Source organism: Mytilus galloprovincialis, chromosome 3, assembly GCF_965363235.1.
Source record: "Mytilus galloprovincialis chromosome 3, xbMytGall1.hap1.1, whole genome shotgun sequence".
In the NCBI taxonomy this organism is placed as follows: domain Eukaryota; kingdom Metazoa; phylum Mollusca; class Bivalvia; order Mytilida; family Mytilidae; genus Mytilus; species Mytilus galloprovincialis.
The window spans coordinates 46,281,186-46,303,944 of NC_134840.1; the positions used below are offsets into that span (position 1 = coordinate 46,281,186).

Genomic DNA, 22,759 nt, shown 5'->3' on the forward strand with positions numbered 1-22,759 from the left:
TGTGATTATACTGGCTTCTTTGGGAGAGCTATTTGATGGTTTGATTATGTGATTATACTGGCTTCTTTGGGAGAGCTATTTGATGGTTTGATTAGGTGATTATACTGGTTTATTAGGGGCACTATTTGATGTTTTGATTATGTGATTATACTGGCTTCTTTGGGAGAGCTATTTGTTGGTTTTGATAATGTGATTATACTGGCTCCTTTGGAAGACCTATTTGTTGGTTTTGATTAGGTGATTATACTGGCTTCTTTGGGAGAGCTATTTGATGGTTTGATTAAGTGATTATACTGGTTTCTTAGGGGCACTATTTGATGGTTTGATTATGTGATTATACTGGCTTCCTTGGGAGAGCTATTTGATGGTTTGATTATGTGATTATACTGGCTTCTTTGGGAAACTATTTGTTGGTTTAGATTAAGTGATTATACTGGTTTCTTAGGGGCACTATTTGATGTTTTGATTATGTGATTATACTGGCTTCTTTGGGAGAGCTATTTGTTGGTTTGATTATGTGATTATACTGGCTTCTTTGGGAAACTATTTGATGGTTTTGATTATGTGATTATACTGGCTTCTTTTGGAGAGCTATTTGTTGGTTTGATTATGTGATTATACTGGCTTCTTTTGGAAACTATTTGATGGTTTTGATTATGTGATTATACTGGCTTCTTTGGGAGAGCTATTTGTTGGTTTGATTATGTGATTATACTGGCTTCTTTGGGAAACTATTTGATGGTTTTGATTATGTGATTATACTGGCTTCTCTGTGAGAGCTATTTGTTGGTTTTGATTAGGTGATTATACTGGCTTCTTTGGGAGAACTATTTGATGGTTTATATTATGTGATTATACTGGCTTCTTTGGGAGAGCTAATTGATGGTTTAGATTAAGTGATTATACTGGATTCTTTGGGAAACTATTTGATGGTTTAGATTAAGTGATTATACTAGATTCTTTGGGAAACTATTTGATGGTTTAGATTAAGTGATGATACTGAATTCTTTGGGAAAATATTTGATGGTTCTGTGATCGTAATAAATTCTTTGTGGAGACTATTTCAAGTACTCAGTGACTTTGATTTTGTTATATTTTACATCTCTTTGGGGATGTGTCATTTCTATGAATTTTCAATATTTTAATTTTCCATTGCATCACCACATAATTGCACTCTTCTGGTCTTTACTTTATAAACTTACTTAGCTTGAGCCTCTGCTTGCATAAAAATAAATTCCCACTTCCGTGAGAACATTTTCTGTAACCGTGCCAAGTTTTCTGCCTCATAGTCTGCTAGTTCTAATCTCTGTTTGTTTTGCATCGTTCTCTTGCATAAATAAACAGCTAAAAAAAAATTAAAAATCCATATGATTATATATTAAAATTTTACATACTCAAATTACTACTGAATAAAGTTACATACATAATCATGAGGAATAAATCAAAATCAAATTGTATAATCAAGCCTCATATAAAATCAAATTTGCAGAGAAAAATAGCCAGGTTGTTAACTGAATAAGGCTTCCAAACTAGAGGCTCTCAAGAGCCTGTGTCGCTCACCTTGGTCTATGTGCATATTAACAATAAACACAGATAAATTCATGACAAAATTGAGTTTTGGTGATGGTGATGTGTTTGTAGATCTTTCTTTACTGAATATTCTTGTTGCTACAATTATCTCTTATTCTTGTTGCTACAATTATCTCTATCTATAATGAACTTGGCCCAGTATTTACAGTGGAAAATATTTCCTAAAAATTTACAAAAATTAACCAAAATTGTTAACAATTGACTATAAAGGGCAATAACTTCTTAAGGGGTCAACTGACCATTTTAGTCAAATTAACTTATTTGTAGATCTTACTTTGCTGAACATTATTGCTGATTACATTTTATCTCTTTCTATAATAATATTCAAGATAATAACCAAAATCTGCAAAATTTCCTTCAAATTACTTATTTCGGGGCAACAACCCAACAACCCGTTGTCAGATTCATTTGTAAGTTCAGGGCACATAGATTTTCACTTGATGAACGAATTTACTCCATGTCAGATTTGCTCTAAATGCTTTGGTTTCAGAGATATAAGTCAAAATCTACATTTCACCCCTATGTTCAATTTTTAGCCATAGCAGCCATCTTGGTTGGTTGGCCGGGTCACGCCACACATTTTTTAAACTAGAAACCCCAAAGATGATTGTGGCCAAGTTTGGATTAATTTGGCCCAGTAGTTTTAGAGGAGAAGATTTTTGTAATAGATTACTAAGATTTACGAAAAATGGTTAAAAATTGACTATAAAGGGCAATAACTCCTAAAGGGGTCAACTGACCATTTCGGTCATGTTGACTTATTTGTAAATCTTACTTTTTTGACCATTATTGCTGTTTACAGTTAATCTCTATCTGTAATTAAAGAACCTTAGTGAGCACGCTCACATACCCCACGTCCCCACATTGTCATTGGAGAAATTAAATAAGTATAAGAAAAAATACTGAATAATAATTTCCTGTCAATATACACATCTACATAGTATGTCCTTATTATCTACAAAATTTCATGAAATTCTGTTGTGTGTTTTCAGAGGAGTTGCGATGACAAACTGTTGCAGAAGTACATTGAAGCAAATAAGTTCAAAGGGGCATAACTCCTAGAAAAAAAATTGAATCGTAATTTCCTGTTGATATGCACATCTACGTAGTATGTCCTTATTATCTGAAAAGGTTTCGTGAAATTCTGTTGTGTGGTTTGAGAGGAGTTGCGATGACAAATTGTTGCAGTAGTACATTAAAGTAAATAAGTTCAAAGGGGCGTAACTCCTAGAAAAAAATTGAATCGCAATTTCTCGTCGATATGCACAACAACATAGTATGTCCTTATTATCTGAAAAGGTTTCATGAAATTCTGTTGTGTGGCTTGAGAGGAGTTGCGATGACAAACTGTTGCAGTATTACATTAAAGTAAATAAGTTCAAAGGGCGTAACTCCTAGAAAAAAAATTGAATCGCAATTTCCCGTCGATATGCACAACTTCATAGTATGTCCTTATTATCTGAAAAGGTTTCGTGAAATTCTGTTGTGTGGTTTGAGAGGAGTTGCGATGACAAACTGTTGCAGTAGTACATTAAAGTAAATAAGTTCAAAGGGGCGTAACTCCTAGAAAAAAAATGAAATAGCAATTTCCCGTCGATATGCACAACTACATAGTATGTCCTTATTATCTGAAAAGGTTTCGTGAAATTCTGTTGTGTGGTTTGAGAGGAGTTGCGATGACAAACTGTTGCAGTAGTACATTAAAGTAAATAAGTTCAAAGGGGCGTAACTCCTAGAAAAAAAATTGAATCGCAATTTCCCGTCGATATGCACAACAACATAGTATGTCCTTATTATCTGAAAAGGTTTCGTGAAATTCTGTTGTGTGGTTTGAGAGGAGTTGCGATGACAAACTGTTGCAGTAGTACATTAAAGTAAATAAGTTCAAAGGGGCGTAACTCCTAGAAAAAAAATTGAATCGCAATTTCCCGTCGATATGCACAACTACATAGTATGTCCTTATTATCTGAAAAGGTTTCGTGAAATTCTGTTGTGTGGTTTGAGAGGAGTTGCGATGACAAACTGTTGCATTAGTACATTAAAGTAAATAAGTTCAAAGGGGCGTAACTCCTAGAAAAAAAATTGAATCGCAATTTCCCGTTGATATGCACAACTACATAGTATGTCCTTATTATCTGAAAAGGTTTCGTGAAATTCTGTTGTGTGGTTTGAGAGGAGTTGCGATGACAAACTGTTGCAGCAGTACATTAAAGTAAATAAGTTCAAAGGGGCGTAACTCCTAGAAAAAAAATTGAATCGCAATTTCCCGTCGATATGCACAACTACATAGTATGTCCTTATTATCTGAAAAGGTTTCGTGAAATTCTGTTGTGTGGTTTGAGAGGAGTTGCGATGACAAACTGTTGCAGTAGTACATTAAAGAAAATAAGTTCAAAGGGGCGTAACTCCTAGAAACTAGAGGCTCTAAAGAGCCTGTGTCGCTCACCTTGGTCTATGTGCATATTAAACAAAGGACACAAATGGATTCATGACAAAATTGTATTTTGGTGATGGTGATGTGTTTGAAGTTCTTACTTTACTGAACATTCTTGCTTCTTACAATTATATCTATAATGAACTTTGCCCATTAGTAACAGAGAAAAATATTTGGTAAAAATTTACATAAATTTACCAAATTAATGAAAATTGTTAAAAATTGACTATAAAGGGCAATAACTCCTTAAGGGGTCAATTGACCATTTAGGTCATGTGGACTTATTTATAGATCTTACTTTGATGAACATTATCGCTGTTTACAGTTTATCGCTATCTATAATAGTATTCAAGATAATAACCAAAAACAGCAAAATTTCTTTAAAAATTACCAATTGGAGGGCAGCAACCCAACAACTGGTTGTCCAATTCATTTGAATATTTCAGGGCAGATATATATTGACTTGATTAACAATTTAACTCCTTGTCAGATTTCCTCTAAATGATTTGGTTTCAGAGTTATAAGCAAAAAACTACATTTTACCCCTGTTCTATTTTTAGCCGTGGTGGCCATCTTGGTTGGAAGGCCAGGTCATCGGACACATTTTTCAAACAAGGTACCTCAAAGATGATTGTGGTTAAGTTTGAATTAATTTGGCCCAGTAGTTTCAGAGGAGAAGATTTTTGTAAAAGATAACTAAGATTTACGAAAAATGGTTAAAAATTGACTATAAAGGGCAATAACTCCTAAAGGGGTCAACTGACCATTTCGGTCATGTTGACTTATTTGTAAATCTTACTTTGATGAACATTATTGCTGTTTACAGTTTATCTCTATCTATAATAATATTCAAGATAATAACCAAAAACAGCAAAATTTCCTCAAAATGACCAATTCAGGGGCAGCAACCCAACAACAGGTTGACCGATTCATCTGAAAATTTCAGGGCAGATAAATCTTGACCTGATAAACATATTTACCCCATGTCAGATTTCCTCTAAATGCTTTGGTTTTTGAGTTATAAGCCAAAAACTGCATTTTACCCCTATGTTCTATTTTTAGCCGTGGCGGCCATCTTGGTTGGTTGACCGGGTCATGCCACACATTTTTTAAACTAGATACCCCAAAGATGATTGTGGCCAACTTTGGATTAATTTGGCCCAGTAGTTTCAGAGGAGAAGATTTTTGTAAAAGATTACTTAGATTTATGAAAATGGTTAAAAATTGAATATAAAGGGCAATAACTCCTTAAGGGGTCAACTGACCATTTCGGTCATGTTGACTTATTTGTAAATCTAACTTTGCTGAACATTATTGCTGTTTACAGTTTATCTCTATCTATAATTATATTCAAGATAATAACCAAAAACGGCAAAATTTCCTCAAAATTACCAATTCAGGGTCAGCAACCCAACAACAGGTTGACCGATTCATCTGAAAATTTCAGGGCAGATAGATCTTGACCTGATAAACATATTTACCCCATGTCAGATTTCCTCTAAATGCTTTGGTTTTTGAGTTATAAGCCAAAAACTGCATTTTACCCCTATGTTCTATTTTTAGCCGTGGCGGTCATCTTGGTTGGTTGACCGGGTCACGCCACACATTTTTTAAACTAGATACCCCAAAGATGATTGTGGCCAAGTTTGGATTAATTTGGCCCAGTAGTTTCAGAGGAGAAGATTTTTGTAAAAGATTACTTAGATTTATGAAAAACGGTTAAAAATTGAATATAAAGGGCAATAACTCCTTAAGGGGTCAACTGACCATTTCGGTCATGTTGACTTATTTGTAAATCTAACTTTGCCGAACATTATTGCTGTTTACAGTTTATCTCTATCTATAATAATATTCAAGATAATAACCAAAAACAGCAAAATTTCCTCAAAATGACCAATTCAGGGGCAGCAACCCAACAACGGGTTGACCGATTCATCTGAAAATTTCAGGGCAGATAGATCTTGACCTGATAAACATATTTACCCCATGTCAGATTTCCTCTAAATGCTTTGGTTTTTGAGTTATAAGCCAAAAACTGCATTTTACCCCTATGTTCTATTTTTAGCCGTGGCGGCCATCTTGGTTGGTTGACCGGGTCACGCCACACATTTTTTAAACTAGATACCCCAATGATGATTGTGGCCAAGTTTGGTTCAATTTGGCCCAGTAGTTTCAGAGGAGAAGATTTTTGTAAAAGTTAACGACGACGGACGACGGACGACGACGGACGACAGACGACGGACGACGACGACGGACGCCGGACGCAAAGTGATGGGAAAAGCTCACTTGGCCCTTCGGGCCAGGTGAGCTAAAAAAATTGAATCGCAATTTCCCGTCGATATGCACAACTACATAGTATGTCCTTATTATCTGAAAAGGTTTCGTGAAATTCTGTTGTGTGGTTTGAGAGGAGTTGTGATGACAAGAAACAGGACTGACAGACGGACTGACGGACGGGTCAAAAACATTATACCCTCCGCAACTTCGTTGGGTAGGGTATAATAATATTCAAGATAATAAACAAAAACAGCAAAATTTCCTTAAAATTACCAATTCAGGGGCAGCAACCCAACAACCGGTTGTCCGATTCATCTGAAAATTTCAGGGCAGATAGATCTTGACCTGATAAACAATTTTACCCACGTCAGATTTGCTTTAAATGCTTTGGTTTTTGAGTTATAAGCCAAAAACTGCATTTTACCCCTCTGTTCTATTTTTTGCCATGGCAGCCATCTTGGTTGGTTGGCGGGGTCACGCCACACATTTTTTAAACTAGATACCCCAATGATGATTGTGACCAAGTGTGGCTAAATTTGGTGCAGTAGTTTCAGAGGAGAAGATTTTTGTAAAAGTTAACGACAACGGACGACGAACGCCAAGTGATGGGAAAAGCTCACTTGGCCCTTTGGGCCAGGTGAGCTAAAAACAGCGGCTAGTTTTTGTAGGTGGAGGAATCTGGAGTGCTGGGAAAAAAGCACTGACTTTCGATAGGAAAACTGACAACCCTAGGTAATTGAGATTGGAGTCCAGTGCAATCGCATGATCTGGGTTCAAACCTCAATGTTGACCGGCTAGTGATTACAGTAGAAGAACTACTTAGATTTCTTGGCCACCAAGGCCCCCAAGCTTCTAGAATAACCTTCAACATGCTTGAAGGCTTCTGGGAAAACCTTCAACATGTATGCTTTGATAGTTGAAGTTTTGAAAGTAAACAACAAGTGCACATACTGAAATGTCGTGCCAGCTTTACTGACCATTGATTTTATGTTGAAGGTCTAAAAGATGAAAGAATTATTACAAGTATCACATAAATACAACATTTTTAAAGATCCATGAGAATGAGTTCAAGGTCAGATAAAGCCTAGAATGTCAGACAGACATTTATAAACTAGTCCAGACACCAAATAAAGTTTAAATAACCCTTTTTGTTGGGATGTTTAGATCAGACTAGAAGAAATGAAATAACCAATGTGATGTTTGTGAACACCTGTTTAGATAGGGCTATAACAAAAACAAAAAAATTGTGAAGGTCGTAGACTTTTTAATCATGTTTTTTTAAAATAAAAATCATTTTGACAAATTTCTGTGAAACTGCTGAATCACTATTATATTATGTGAATGTGGTTAGGATAAAAAAAAATATAGGCACTGAATACCCCAGTCTTAAAAATGTAAACAAAATAATAACTAGTATAACATAATTGGCAATACAATTAGGCTAATAATAAAGTGGTTCAATCCTACAGCTTTCCTGTCACAAAAATAGGTTACTGGCATTTTACCAGATCTCTAACTTATCATAGTTTTTATAACCTTTGATCCAGTAACTTCAAAATAAGAACAGATCTGCCACTCTACAAGGGACAAAATAAGTATAGATCTACCTCCCTACAAGGAATAAATTAAGTATAGATCTACCTCCCTAAAAGAGACAAAATAAGTATAGATCTACCTCCCAACAAGGGACAAAATAAGTATAGATCTACCTCCCTATAAAGGACAAAATAAGTATAGACCTACCTCCCTACAAGGGACAAAATAAGTATAGATCTACTTCCCTACAAGGGACAAAATAAGTACAGATCTACTTCCCTACAAGGGACAAAATAGGTATAGATCTACCTCTTTACAAAGGACAAAATAAGTATAGATCTTCCTCCCTTAAAATGACAAAATAAGTATAGATCTACCTCCCTAAAAGGGACAAAATTAGGATAGATCTACCTCCCTACAAGGGATAAAATAAGGATAGATCTACCTCCCAACAAGGGACAAAATAAGTATAGATCTACCTCCCTACAAGGGACAAAATAAGTATAGATCTAATTCCCTACAAGGGACAAAATAAGAATAGATCTACCTCCCAACAAGGGACAAAATAAGTATAGATCTACCTCCCTACAAGGGAAAAAATAAGTATAGACCTACTTCCCTACAAGGGACAAAATAAGTATAGATCTAACTCCCTACAAGGGACAAAAGAAGTATAGATCTACCTCTCTACAAGGGACAAAATAAGTATAGATCTATTTCCCTACGAGGGACAAAATAAGTATAGATCTATTTCCCTACGAGGGACAAAATAAGTATAGATCTACCTCCTTACAAGGAACAAAATAAGTTTAGATCTACCTCCCTACAAGGGACAAAAAGTAGTATAGATCTAGCTCCTTACAAGGGACAAAATTAGGATAGATCTACCTCCCTACAAGGGATAAAATAAGGATAGATCTACCTCCCAACAAGGGACAAAATAAGTATAGATCTACCTCCCTACAAGGGACAAAATAAGTATAGATCTAATTCCCTACAAGGGACAAAATAAGAATAGATCTACCTCCCAACAAGGGACAAAATAAGTATAGATCTACCTCCCTACAAGGGAAAAAATAAGTATAGACCTACTTCCCTACAAGGGACAAAATAAGTATAGATCTAACTCCCTACAAGGGATAAAATAAGGATAGATCTACCTCCCAACAAGGGACAAAATAAGTATAGATCTACCTCCCTACAAGGGACAAAATAAGTATAGATCTAATTCCCTACAAGGGACAAAATAAGAATAGATCTACCTCCCAACAAGGGACAAAATAAGTATAGATCTACCTCCCTACAAGGGAAAAAATAAGTATAGACCTACTTCCCTACAAGGGACAAAATAAGTATAGATCTAACTCCCTACAAGGGACAAAAGAAGTATAGATCTACCTCCCTACAAGGGACAAAATAAGTATAGATCTATTTCCCTACGAGGGACAAAATAAGTATAAATCTATTTCCCTACGAGGGACAAAATAAGTATAGATCTACCTCCTTACAAGGAACAAAATAAGTTTAGATCTACCTCCCTACAAGGGACAAAAAGTAGTATAGATCTAGCTCCTTACAAGGGACAAAATAAGTATAGATCTAATTCCCTACAAGGGACAAAATAAGTATAGATCTACCTCCCAACAAGGGACAAAATAAGTATAGATCTACCTCCCTACAAGGGACAAAATAAGTATAGATCTAATTCCCTACAAGGGACAAAATAAGAATAGATCTACCTCCCAACAAGGGACAAAATAAGTATAGATCTACCTCCCTACAAGGGAAAAAATAAGTATAGACCTACTTCCCTACAAGGGACAAAATAAGTATAGATCTAACTCCCTACAAGGGACAAAAGAAGTATAGATCTACCTCCCTACAAGGGACAAAATAAGTATAGATCTATTTCCCTACGAGGGACAAAATAAGTATAGATCTATTTCCCTACGAGGGACAAAATAAGTATAGATCTACCTCCTTACAAGGGACAAAATAAGTTTAGATCTACCTCCCTACAAGGGACAAAAAGTAGTATAGATCTAGCTCCTTACAAGGGACAAAACAAGTATAGATCTAATTCCCTACAAGGGACAAAATAAGTATAGATCTACCTCCATACAAGGGACAAAATAAGTATAGATTTACCTCCTTACAAGGGACAAAATAAGTATAGATCTACTTTCCTACAGGGGACAAAATAAGTATAGATCTACTTCCCTACAAAGGACATAATAAGAGCAGATCTGCCTCCCTACAAGGGACATGAAAAGTATAGATCTAACTCTCTACAAGGGACAATGATTTTGATAGCTTAAAAGTAATGTCTAGAACCCCAAATGTAAATGCCTCAACACCTTAAAGGATAGATGGAAGCCTTACATCTAGTCCTTACCTGATCTATTCACTGTATTGTATCATTCATTCTATTATAAGTTGGACAATGTTGCAATACAAATAAAATATGTTGACTTATCCGTGTTCCAAGATTTAAATCAAAGTAAATATCAAAATCAAATCTCTTTGTTTGATTAAAAGAAATTTCCAGAAATCAAAGGCAGAAAAGTATAATAACCTTTGTCTAACTTGATCATCAACATTAAATGAATGCTACCCAGATGGGTTAGTTGATACATCATAGAAATTCCAACTTTCATACGAACAGATTATCCCTAAGGGTAAGCATAAGGTTTTAACACAGTTCTAATGTTTAAGAAGAATATTAGCATTAATTATCAAAGACTACAAGTCTATGATGAACCATAAACACATACCATTTTATTATGAATATCTTTAATCAAAGCAATGTTAACCTTTTTTTTTATGTCTATCTCCTTTGAGGATGCAGTTATGATAGCTATATTTCATGAACTTATAAGTAATTGTCATAAAATACATGCTTATGAAAACTAGAGGCTCTCAAGAGCCTGTGTCGCTCACCTGTATTTACTGATGCTTTGAAAATCATGTAAAATCAGGTTAAAACATAATTAATAGTATTACATTATAATTTAATTTTAGATGTAACATGTCTTCTGACTGGCTTACGTTATTTTGTAATCAGCCCATAGACATAATTTAGTCATGTGACCATGACGTCATCAACGTTTATTCATGGTTTTCTACGGTTTAAAATGGAATTTAGAATTAAATTATAAGAAATGATAGTAATATTTTTTCTGTCTATTTGAAATAACATAAAAAATGTGGTGCACACTGTTAAATAACCCGCTACACGCGTTATTCAGTGTGCATCAAATTTTTTTTGTTATTTCTTCATAGACAGAAAAAATATTACAGTCATTCCTTAAATAGATATTCGATATATAGAAACTATAATGATATCTAAAATAATAACAAACAAGTGTGCATACCCTGAAATGTCTTGCCTTCTTTACTAATCATTGATATTATGTTGATAGTCCTAAATATAAAGCTTTATTACAATTGGCACATAAATTTAACATTAACCAAGAAAACTAAACATTGACCTATGAACCATGAAAATGAGGTCAAGGTCAGATGAACCATGCCAGGCAGACATGTACAGCTAACAATTCTTCCGTACAACAAATATAGTTGACCTATTGCTTATAGTTTAAATAAAACAGACCAAAACACAAAAACTTAACACTGAACAATGAACCGTGAAAATGAGGTCAAGATCATATTAAACCTGCCCGACTGACATATAGATCATAAAATATTTCCATACACCAAATACAGTTGACCTATTGCATATATAGTAATAGAAAAAAAGACCAAAACTCAAAAACTTAACTTTGACCACTGAACCATGAAAATGAGGTCAAGGTGAGATGACACCTGACAGCTAGAAATGTACACCTTACAATCATTCCATACACCAAATAGAGTAGACCTATTGCTTATAGCATCTGAGATATGGACTTGACCACCAAAACTTATCCTTGTTCACTGATCCATGAAATGAGGTCGAGGTCAAGTGAAAACTGTCTGACCAGCATGAGGATCTTGCAAGGTAAGCACATACCAAATATAGTTATCCTATTACTTATAAGAGAGATTTAACATTACAAAAAATCTTAACTTTTTTTTCAAGTAGTCACTGAACCATGAAAAAATCAGGTCAAGGACATTGGACATGTGACTGACAGAAATTTCGTAACATGAGGCATCTATATACAAAGTATGAAGCATCCAGGTCTTCCACCTTCTAAAATATAAAGCTTTAAAGAAATGAGCTAACGGCGCTGCCGCCGCAGCAACCACCGCCTGATCACCATCCCTATGTCGAGCTTTCTGCAACAAAAGTCGCAGGCTCGACAAAAACTGCAAAAGTGCCATAAAACTCAGAGGCAGCAACTAAGCAACACAGCAAATTTGAGGGCAGATAAATCTAAATCTGATGAACATTTTTTCCCTGTCCGATTTGCTTTAAATCCTTTGGTTTCAGAGATATAAACCAAAAACTGCATTTTACCCCTATGTTCTATTTTTAGCCATGTCAGCCATTTTGGTCGGCAGGCAGAGTCATCAGACACATTTTTAAACTAGATACCCTAGTGATGATTGTGGCCAAGTTTGGTTAAATTTGGTCCAGTATGTTTCAGAGGAGAAGATTTTTGTAAAAGTAAACTGACAACGATGACCACGACGACTGACGATGAACGATGGACGCCAAGTGATGAGAAAAGCTCACTTGAACTTTCAGGTCAGGTGAGCTAATAATTAGACCCTAATAAAAATTAAGATTTATTACCATAATCTGTATTCTCTGGTTCTCCACATCTTGATGGCCAAAAACATGGGGTCTGAAAATAGATATTATAATTGATATAATTAAAGTTTTCTATAACAACAGAGTGGACAGAAAAGTCTCACCTTCATGTTATGATAGTATAAAACAAATGTTGAAATCAAAAGAGGGGCGCCAAAGATACCAGAGGGGTATTCAAACTCATAAATCGAAAACAAAGCCATGGTTAAAAATAAAAAAGACAAACAGACAAACAATAGTACACAAAACACAACATCTAACTACCATTTGTAGGTCCCTTTCACTGACCTTATCACAAATTTGAACATATAAAGGTGATAAAAAGATTCAAAGTCAATAGACCATGACAAAAGTTAAACAAGAAATATCCATGAAATAGTTGGGTTGCTAATACAACTGTATGCCAAATATTATTGATTCATTACAAGTAATTTCCCTTAAAATGATGTACCTGTGAAAAGACAACTTTCAAGTTCGTTGCATTTCCATCACCAAAATTTTGGTTTTAATGACATCATTTGTGCATTCAGGGGCATCATCTCTTCCTTCCCATATTAAGGTAGTGGTTAAAAAATAAGACGCTATGTATTGTAAGAATTAGCAAATTAAATTCTCATAATTCATAATTAGCACTGCTGTCATTAGGGAATCTTGATTAAGGACCTTAAGTATAAACAATTTTTCAAATTTATCCTGTATAATGATAATTCACACGCTTGATGAACTTTAATAATGCAGGGATACAGGCGATACCCTCTCTCTTGTAAATGACGTCATAAAGGAGTGCATTATTGACGAATTTTTCTGGTGAAGATAATAACTCAAAAGTTGTCTATTGACATATCCTCACTCAAAGGCAGGTTGTCTTTGAAAATTTATAGATAATAGTAAAAGTTGATATGGTGTTGACGGAATCCAAGTGATGGTAATAACTTAAATGGACATTAGGGACAAGAGTGACTAAATATCAAAACTCTGCATCCACTGAAGGGGCCGTTATAATTCAAGGGGAATTATACTCCCCCAATTCAATATACAGCAGATGGGTTAATTCCTGCCAAGTCGGTAATTTCTCTAGTCAAATAGATCACATTATTGCCAGGATCACCCCAGGTTCTGCAGGGATCTCCACATCATTTTTATGTATTTAAAAAATAAAGATTAAATTTTTCAAAGAATGAGTAGCTCCAAATAAGCCACTGTACAGTCCTGGGTTTTAATCCCTCTACTAGCCTTTTCAACATCTTACTGTGTGAAGGATAGCAATAAAAAGTCAGTCTGTTAGAATTATTATTTCAATGCATCGTCCATGTGTTACCTTACAGTACACCAATTACCCCTTCGCAATGTTGTATTAGGATTGTACTTGTTGTGAATACATATATACAGTAAGCAAACAGCTGTTGCAGCTGCTAATTCTAAACATATTAGGTTAAATATCATATATAATAAAACCATAAGGTTATATATAATTTTGACACACATAAATAAATAATGTACAATAATTGGTACATTTTTACTGTAAGTCTATAAAATATAATACAATCATACAAAGAATGCTTAATTTTTGCTGCTAATTATCAGTTAATTTCATACTAGATAAACTAGCAGACATTTCAAACATAATATCAACATATAATATAAGTAGTAACAACATGTTGGTGCACATTTCTGATCACGTCAGTTTCACCTTGATATAAGTCATAACTGCAAATTCATGTTTCATCTTTCCACATTTTTTTTCCCCTATTTACTTTCCCTGTATCTTACAATTAAGTTGCACAAGATTATGGACTTTCCGAATTGATTTTCCTCTAAGTTCAGTATTTTTTGTGATTTTACTTTTTGCTTTTTCCATGACATTTTTATAATACAGTTCACAGCATTTATAAACATCACAGATGAGGTATGATTGACAATGAGAAAACTAACCACCAGAAACCATTGTTAGGACTTGGATGTACCCCTTTTTCTAGATAAACAAGCATTCTGTGAGTATTGCTGGTCAATACAGTCCCCTACCGGTTAAAAATTATTGTAATGGAACGAACAGACAGACAGACAGACAGACAGACAGACAGACAGACAGACAGACAGAGTGCAAACCTAAAGTTCCCTTCAACCTCTTCAGTAATATCCAATGAAATGCGAAAAACTTTTTTAGATACAATTAAATTGTCATTTCCCTTTTACTTTCATTATCATGTAATGATATTATTTTATCATTAGTATTTGAGCCTTTGAGAAAGAAAATTTTAGTTGAAGACTGAAGGTAGGCAAAAGACTATTTCAAAATTAATATTATGAAAAAGTGATATCATGATTATGGAAAAAAACATTTTATTCTAAGTTTTGTTTAAACCCTATGTTTGTGAAAATTATCGTACTATATCTATGACACATTTTACACCAAATCAACCAAGAATAAACATTGTAACATTAATTTAACAGATTCTGACGACAGTAAATATTTGACTACATTAATGTTCATATCACATTATGTTCATTTGCCATGATAACTTCCAAGTGCTCTTGTACTCAGCAAACAAAGAAATTGGCCACTGCAAATCAACAGCTATTAATTCTTAAAACAAAAGTTGAGTATGGCAATTGATTTAAAATAACAGCTTCTGTCCATAAGCTTATGATCTGCTTAAATATGTCAAAATTTCTTGTTTGTTATGGTTACTTAAAAACTTTCATAAAATGATGTCCATTAATTATGTTCTCTAATGGGGGTCTTAAAAAAGTTATCCTTAATTATTTTTTTCCTTTTATGATTGATATTCTACATTAATTATTCATGAATACCATGAAAATGCATGCCACATAGGATTTATGCTCAATATCTTTTTTTTCTTTAGCCATTATATTTCAAATGAATTATTCAATGGCACTAAACTTTCAACAATAATACATGAGATCATCCCATGCAGCCAAAACAAGAATGTGTCCATAGTACACAGATGCTCCACAAACACTATCATTTTCTATTTTAGAGGACCTTGAAATTAGAGCAAAATTCTAATTTGTAATTAAAATTAAAAGATCATTTCATAGCTATAGGGAACATGTGTACTAAGTTTTATGTTGATTGGATTTCAACTTTATCTTAAACTACCTTGACAAATTCCAAGTGATGGATATCACTCATGGAAAGACTGGAAGAGTAGTTTGAATAATTTCATATTAAGGTATGGTGGGGACAAAAAAAGAACATTAATAAAGCACTAATGCTGAAAATTACATAAACACGTCTTCAGAAGGAAAAGCGCTTTTCCAGTATGAAGATAAAATGAGCTCAAATAAATAATATGGTTCTCAAAAAATTGCATATCTAAAATTCTCCTAGTAAATTTCACCATCAATCCTTTTAAGACATAAGACCAACAGATAAACTGAAAGCTAAGAACTTTAAAGTGTAAACAAAAATAATCTAAAAATGTTGTTTTGGGACATTTTGTAAGTTAAAACATAGGTTATATGACATTGAAGATTAGAAGTTGTAGAGTGGCTTTTGATCAATTTATAAAGTATTTTCCAGCACAGAGCATTGGAAATGTTCTTTTCAACGTAAAAAAATTATAAAAAAACTTATTTTATTGAAATGTGGATTTTATCTTTCATGATTGCAAAAATATATATTCACTTCTTCTAAATATTCAACTGGCTAAAATTTTTAATAGACATTTGAAGGGGAATAAAATTTAAGAAATAAAATGTTCTCACTTTGATTGTTATACATGTATAAAAACTTTTCAAATTTTACTAACTGTTTCGAGCCAATTACTGATAAAAAAAAATATAAGTGAAATAACCTAAATTGTTGATTAATTACAGATGATTTTTGGAAATTTATCAAGTAAATTATAGACCTTACATGAATACCTTTAGATATTCATATTTATATTTTTATTAACATTTTTTTAAAATTAATCATTTATCTTTCAGACATGATTTACAAAATCACTTTATGTAGTGTAGATCAAAAGTAATGGGCAATGGATAAAGCTATCATCCTTATATATCAATCACCTAATATATATACATGTATTTGTGTATTCAATTATGAGGTCAAAATATTTGTATATTGAGATGTATATTGGTCTGTATAATTATGTAAGACTGAGGTTGATAAGTAATGTGGTCAATTTGATTGGCAGTTAAGGAGGTGGGGCATTGTAATTAAAGGTCCACCTTGTCTCTGTTGTTTTGTGATAATGACAGTTGTCAATCTTACTAGTATTGTATCAATACTCAACTACTTAATCAAACTCATTAAAAAAGCCTGCACATACACACACCTTAATGACGTACATTCTTGAATGAACTGCTCCAAAATTATATCCATTTTTTCACAGTTTATATGTGTATTATGTGCACATACATGAGAACTATACGGACCTATATTTCAGTGCAGTGAATACATTTAGTAGCTATTCTGTCGTGTTGTTAGGGAGGCCAGTGCCTTAAGAAAGATTTAGAACAAGTTCCAATCTTTCCAAAAACTTTAACCTGAAGCGGGACAGACAGACAGACCAACAAACAGATGAATGACCTCGCAAACAAACAGATGCATAGACAAAAGAACAGACGAACGACCTGGCATACAAACAGACGCACAGACGAACAACCTGGCAAACAAATAGACGTACAGATGGAAAAAAATAATGCCCCTAAGTGAGGCATAAAACAATTTTGTAGAAAAATGTATGCATATATATATATATATATATATATAGGGCTATTGAAGGCTGCACAGTCCCATTTGGTTGCTTAAATCAACATCATTTGGTCGGGGAGGGGGGGGGGGGATAGTCTTCTCATTGGCAATCAAACCATATCTCATTATTTCTATATTAATGTAACCTGTGAAGAATTACTAAAACTCATTTAATATCAATAGTCTTATATTTTATTTTATATTTATCTGATCTCAAACATCAACATGTCAAATTTAACAAAATGTCAAAGTCAATGGATTGGCGGGGATGAACAATATTCATGGGAATCAAATGTACCAGTCCAATAAGATGGACAGTTGGGATCTCAAAAACCTAGTTTAACCCAGACACATGGTCATGTAGTTGTCTTATCTTTCTTTGTTTTACTAGTAATCTAAATCTTTTTTGTCAATTAGAAAATAATATGATGATGGCAACCCCTTGAAAGTCTCCATTTAGAGTGTTTTTAAATTTTTCTACACCTTAAAAAAGGAGATAATTATCTACTGTATTAAATTGTATGTAAATCTTCAGATGTCTTTTTTTTTAAAGCTGTATGGATTCTGGTCATTGTTAAAGGCTGTATGGTGACCTTTGGTCTCTAGCTCCTACATTATTTGGTCTCTGTTGGTCAGTTGTCTCATTGGAAATCATACCACATCTTCATATTTTTATACTATCTTTGCAAGTATTTTTATAAAGTCAATGGATCACAACTGATGGATTTAGTCTTAATTAGATACTCTGAAGCTGACGTAAATGCAAATACATATGCTAAATAATACAGCTGTAAAGTGCACTCATTATGATCAAAACAAGAACTATATGCTTTTAAAATATCCTCATTCTTATTCAAGACATCAAAAGCAATATATTGACATCCAGATCAGTGAGACATGCATTCAAATGAAAAAGCAATACAATAGAACACATCTCTTCACAACGATTCAATAGTAATTACATCACAGAGAATGTCCTGATTCGTAATAATCTGTAATTTACAACTACACAACCACAATCGATGACAACAATCTGATAACTTGTTGCCTATTGAGACAGCAAGTACACAGATACATATTGGAAAGAAAGGTATTGACTTCTGACTTCTCCGATAGATAAATACCAATAAGTAAAAACCAATCTCTTCCTAACTTTTCAATATTACTATCATGGTTACAGTAGCCCCATGGGAGGGAGGCAAGGTCAATTGGATATGATTCCTTTAAGAATTGAGTTTTGGTACATAGGTTTATATAGAGGTTGTTCTGAATATCTGAACTGTTTTGAGTTCCCTTAGTATAAAAGTAGGAATATCTCATTAAATCAGATGAGTCTTAGATATAGGAAGATGTGGTGTGAGTGCCAATGAGACAACTAACTCTCCATCCAAATAACAAATAACAACAAGTAAACCATTATAGGTCAATGTACGGCCTTCAACACGGAGCAATTTGACCATTTGAAAGAATGATCCGATTGACATTTCAGGTTTCAGTGAAAGACCATTAAAGGACCAGTTTGACAAAGTTTAATATTATTTGGCTATGCTTGTTCAAAGAACATTTTTAAAACAAAAAGTATTTTAATGAGTCTTGGCCCATCTTGGTCAGCAGACAAATATAAAGATTGCCTTAATATAGTTTTGAAAGGACTACTCTACTACTTGGCCCAGCAGTTTCAATATAAAATGATTCAAACCCTGCCAAAACAGTACCGGGGTAGTATCTCAATAACAACAGGAATCCAGTAGAATTGTACTTTGTTAACCTTGAGAAAGGACATCAATGTTTTTATATTTCTAATCTGATAAATGGTTCATGATCAAAAGGGAAATGAAGCATATATTTGATTAAATATTACTTCTCGTTTTTGTCTTTTAATTCTGTATCAAATGGGAACAGGGAGAGCAATAAAGATGCTTTTCATTTCACTAAATGGGAAATATGATTTTCATTTGTACAAACAAACAGAAATTTGTACATATATGTGTGTTTGATTAACCAAGTGTAGAATGTTTTGTCCAAACAAAATTGATTATTTCCTCTGAGAGATGAATCCTAATATGCAATGACAAACACATGATTGGTTTCGTTATAACTCGCTTGAAAATATTGATGAAACTAGAGACGGAATAGTAAAGATTCATTTCTGATGACCCGCAGCATTTGATGGGAGATGTATGGTAGATATTTGACATTTCATTTGTGAAATGTGACAATAGATTTTGGTTAATATAAGTTGCAAATTGTTTCTCATGGTTTCAGATAATGATGTCCACCGTCCCATTTTCTGATGTTTTAATTCCTTCATTTGGCAAGACATCAAACAATATAATTCTTAGAACATATATGATATTAAGATATATTTGTTTTTTTCTCCATATTTCTTGATAAATCGTACATAGAATTCAATGCAATTACATTGCATTTTACAGCAACTTATCAAATTGATTGGTTTGTATAGCACAGGCTTGTTTCACCTATCACCCTGCTTGAGACATCATAAATTAGACTTTTATCATATTTCGACCAAAATGGATTAGATAAAATGTATATTATACTTCTTTTTTATCTATTGTTTTGTACATAAATCAGGCAGTTACTTTTTACAATTACATTGTTTTATATTTGTCATTTTGTGGCCTTTTATGGCTTACTATGCATTTTTCCCCCCTTCATTGGTGAAGGCCTAATGGAATCCTGTAGTAAACCAAAAAATAACATAGAAAACAAAAGACTATGCAACAAGCCCCACCAAAAATCAGATGTACAGTAGAAAATTCACAATTGGGAAACTGAAATCAACTCTTTTGTTTTAAGAGTTTTGTTCTCAGCTGATCCTAATTGCCAATTTTAAAGATGCAATTCAAGATATCTAACAACTATAGTTGCAATACAAAGTCACTTTAACACCATTACACAATTGCCAGTTTTTCTATTACACAATTGCCAGTTTTTCTATTACACAATTGCCAATTTTCTATTACACAATTGCCAGTTTTTTTATTACACAATTGCCAGTTTTTCTATTACACAATTGTCAGTTTTTCTATTACACAATTGCCAGTTTTTCTATTACACAATTAACAGTTTTTCTATTTCAACCCCTCTGAAACTAAGAAAAGTTTTGCAAAAACCATTCCTTAGCTGCTGATGCTGCTGCAATCTACACAGATTTATAAAGAAAAGATAATCAGAGCTATATGCAGGTTATGCAGCTAAGCCATATTGATCTTGACCAAAATTGTGTCTTAATATTAGGCTAATTATATAACAGAATCATTAAAGATCTTTCACCATATTCAATAATTAACAAGATAAATGGTGTTCCAAAATAAATTCATATACTTTCAATTAGTTTATTTATCAACTACTAATAGGTGGTCAATATGACAAAAATCAATTAAAAGTTTGCTTTATAGTGGTTCAAGAAATAAGAAAATTGTAATGAAGAATTTTTAGTCATTGACTACTCTGATCTAAATTACAGATTTGTTGATCTGTCATGAAAAGTCACTATGAAATAGGACTCATCCTGGAAGCTTAACCTCACTGCTGGAGCATGAAAAGGTTTCATAATAAATTATTATAACTTTATGTACATCTTGGTTTACCTAGGTTAAAAGTTTGGATAGTAAACAAAGTATGCAGAAGGTGAAGAAGATGCTTTATTTCCATCAAATGGGCTCACAAGGAGCATAATATAATATCATTATAAAAAAAATTTTATACAAATATTACAAACAAAGTTTTAGTATACATAGTTACAAACAAAAATAAGAAACAACAGTTTCATATATTAGTATATATAAAACCTTTGTCTCAGGCACACCTCTAGAAAGTAACAAAAAAAATTCTGTGAGTAGGCTAAATATATCTAGCTTCACTGCAAGAGGCACCAAAAGACGATGCTATATGCCATGGTGGGTGCATATTAAAATATGTATGCATGAACACACACAGATACAGGAGGGTAGAATTATTCAAATGCCAAACACGTGTCCAGCACTGCAATATTCATTGTACAGAGTATTTCCTGTATTCTTGGTGAGCCATTTAAAAGACTTCCAACAAAAATCTCTTACTCTGATTGCAAACTTCTATTACTATTCAGTGCATACTTTACAAAAAACTTTTAATGTTATATTTACATCAAGATTTTAGATTGTTTGGGTGTGCTCAAAATAAACCTCAATGAAATTTCAACAAAACATAAAAATCTTACATTTGTACTAAAATGTATTAAAGTTTGCCCTCAGATATAAACCAAAGTGATTAAATTGATATATTACAGTTTTAAGGAAAAGGCTTGATCTTATTGGTTCAGCTTTTTAAGAAAACACATGTTATGGACATCTTTGTGCCATTCTGTGGTTAATAAAATGGTAAAAGGTAAAAAATAATGTGGATAAGGCCATTTTACAAGGCAAGCAGTAACAAAAAAATCTAGTCACATTTACACGATACAAGGCAAAATAAAAATCTAGTGGAAAAGCCTAGTTTACAAAGTACACAGTAACATACAACGCTGGTGGATAAGGCTTGTTAAAACAAGGCAAGCAGTAACATAAACTCTGGTGGATAAGGCTAGTTTACAAGGAAGGAAAAAACTATCATAATGCTGGATTACGGCAAATAGTAACAAAAACAATTCTACAACAATAACTGGCTGATTCTAACGTATAAAACTCTCTGAGATAAAACTATATAAATGTGGCAAATGAATTTTCAGAGTTTTCTGTCATAAACTGGGTTTTTTTTCTCTTTCTCCTTATTCAATTTCAAAGAGTAGTTATTCTGTCTGTGTATTGCATTGATTCTGGTATAACTGTAACAGAAACACAGTTGGAATCAAATGGGAATAATTTACCACTTTACAAAACCTTTGTGTAGTCACTGACAACAGCAAGTCTTCCCCAACATGTAATAAATCTCTTATTTTTACAAAGTGAAACAGAGAGTTTACTTCATCTATGAACTTAATGCAGTATGTCATTGCTTACAATGCAATTATACCAGAAAGTTACGTTCTTTTAAAAACAGACAGCAGTACATTCATTCAAAAGAAAAGTAGAGCTAAATGCAATTGTCAACTGATTTGTAAATCAATTTTCCTTTGAAACTAATATTATTACTTAAGCGTCTAATAGAATTTTTCCTTTCTCCATTTTTTCTTGCAAAAATTCCTTTCGAATCTTATAAAATATATAATAAATAGACTAGCAAGCTGGGCTAAGATAAGATCCAAGCTTACTGAATCTGACAAGGAAAATGAAATTTGGGAATATGATAGTAATTACAGTGTCAGATCTGCAGGAAAATAAATGGGCGACATATTATCAGATTTCTATAAATTCAATAAACAATCTTCCCATATTAGATGTAGTATACATACTCTCCTACTGATTTGTAAATGGGAATAATCCAAAGAATCTTTCTC

The 22,759-nt window shown here is 33.3% G+C and overlaps 1 protein-coding gene across 3 annotated transcripts in view; it reads right to left on the minus strand.

Moving 5' to 3' along the window:
- LOC143068115 (regulator of G-protein signaling 7-like) overlaps positions 1 to 22,759 on the minus strand; it is a 103,524-nt gene that overhangs the window by 45,939 nt on the left and 34,826 nt on the right. For all 3 annotated transcript variants that reach the window (XM_076241912.1, XM_076241911.1, XM_076241913.1), the window contains exons 5-6: positions 12,579 to 12,630; positions 1,203 to 1,344 (exon numbers count right to left, since the gene is read on the minus strand). In XM_076241912.1, the coding sequence (XP_076098027.1) occupies positions 1,203 to 1,344; positions 12,579 to 12,630 (194 nt within the window). The remainder of the gene's footprint in view (positions 1 to 1,202; positions 1,345 to 12,578; positions 12,631 to 22,759) is intronic.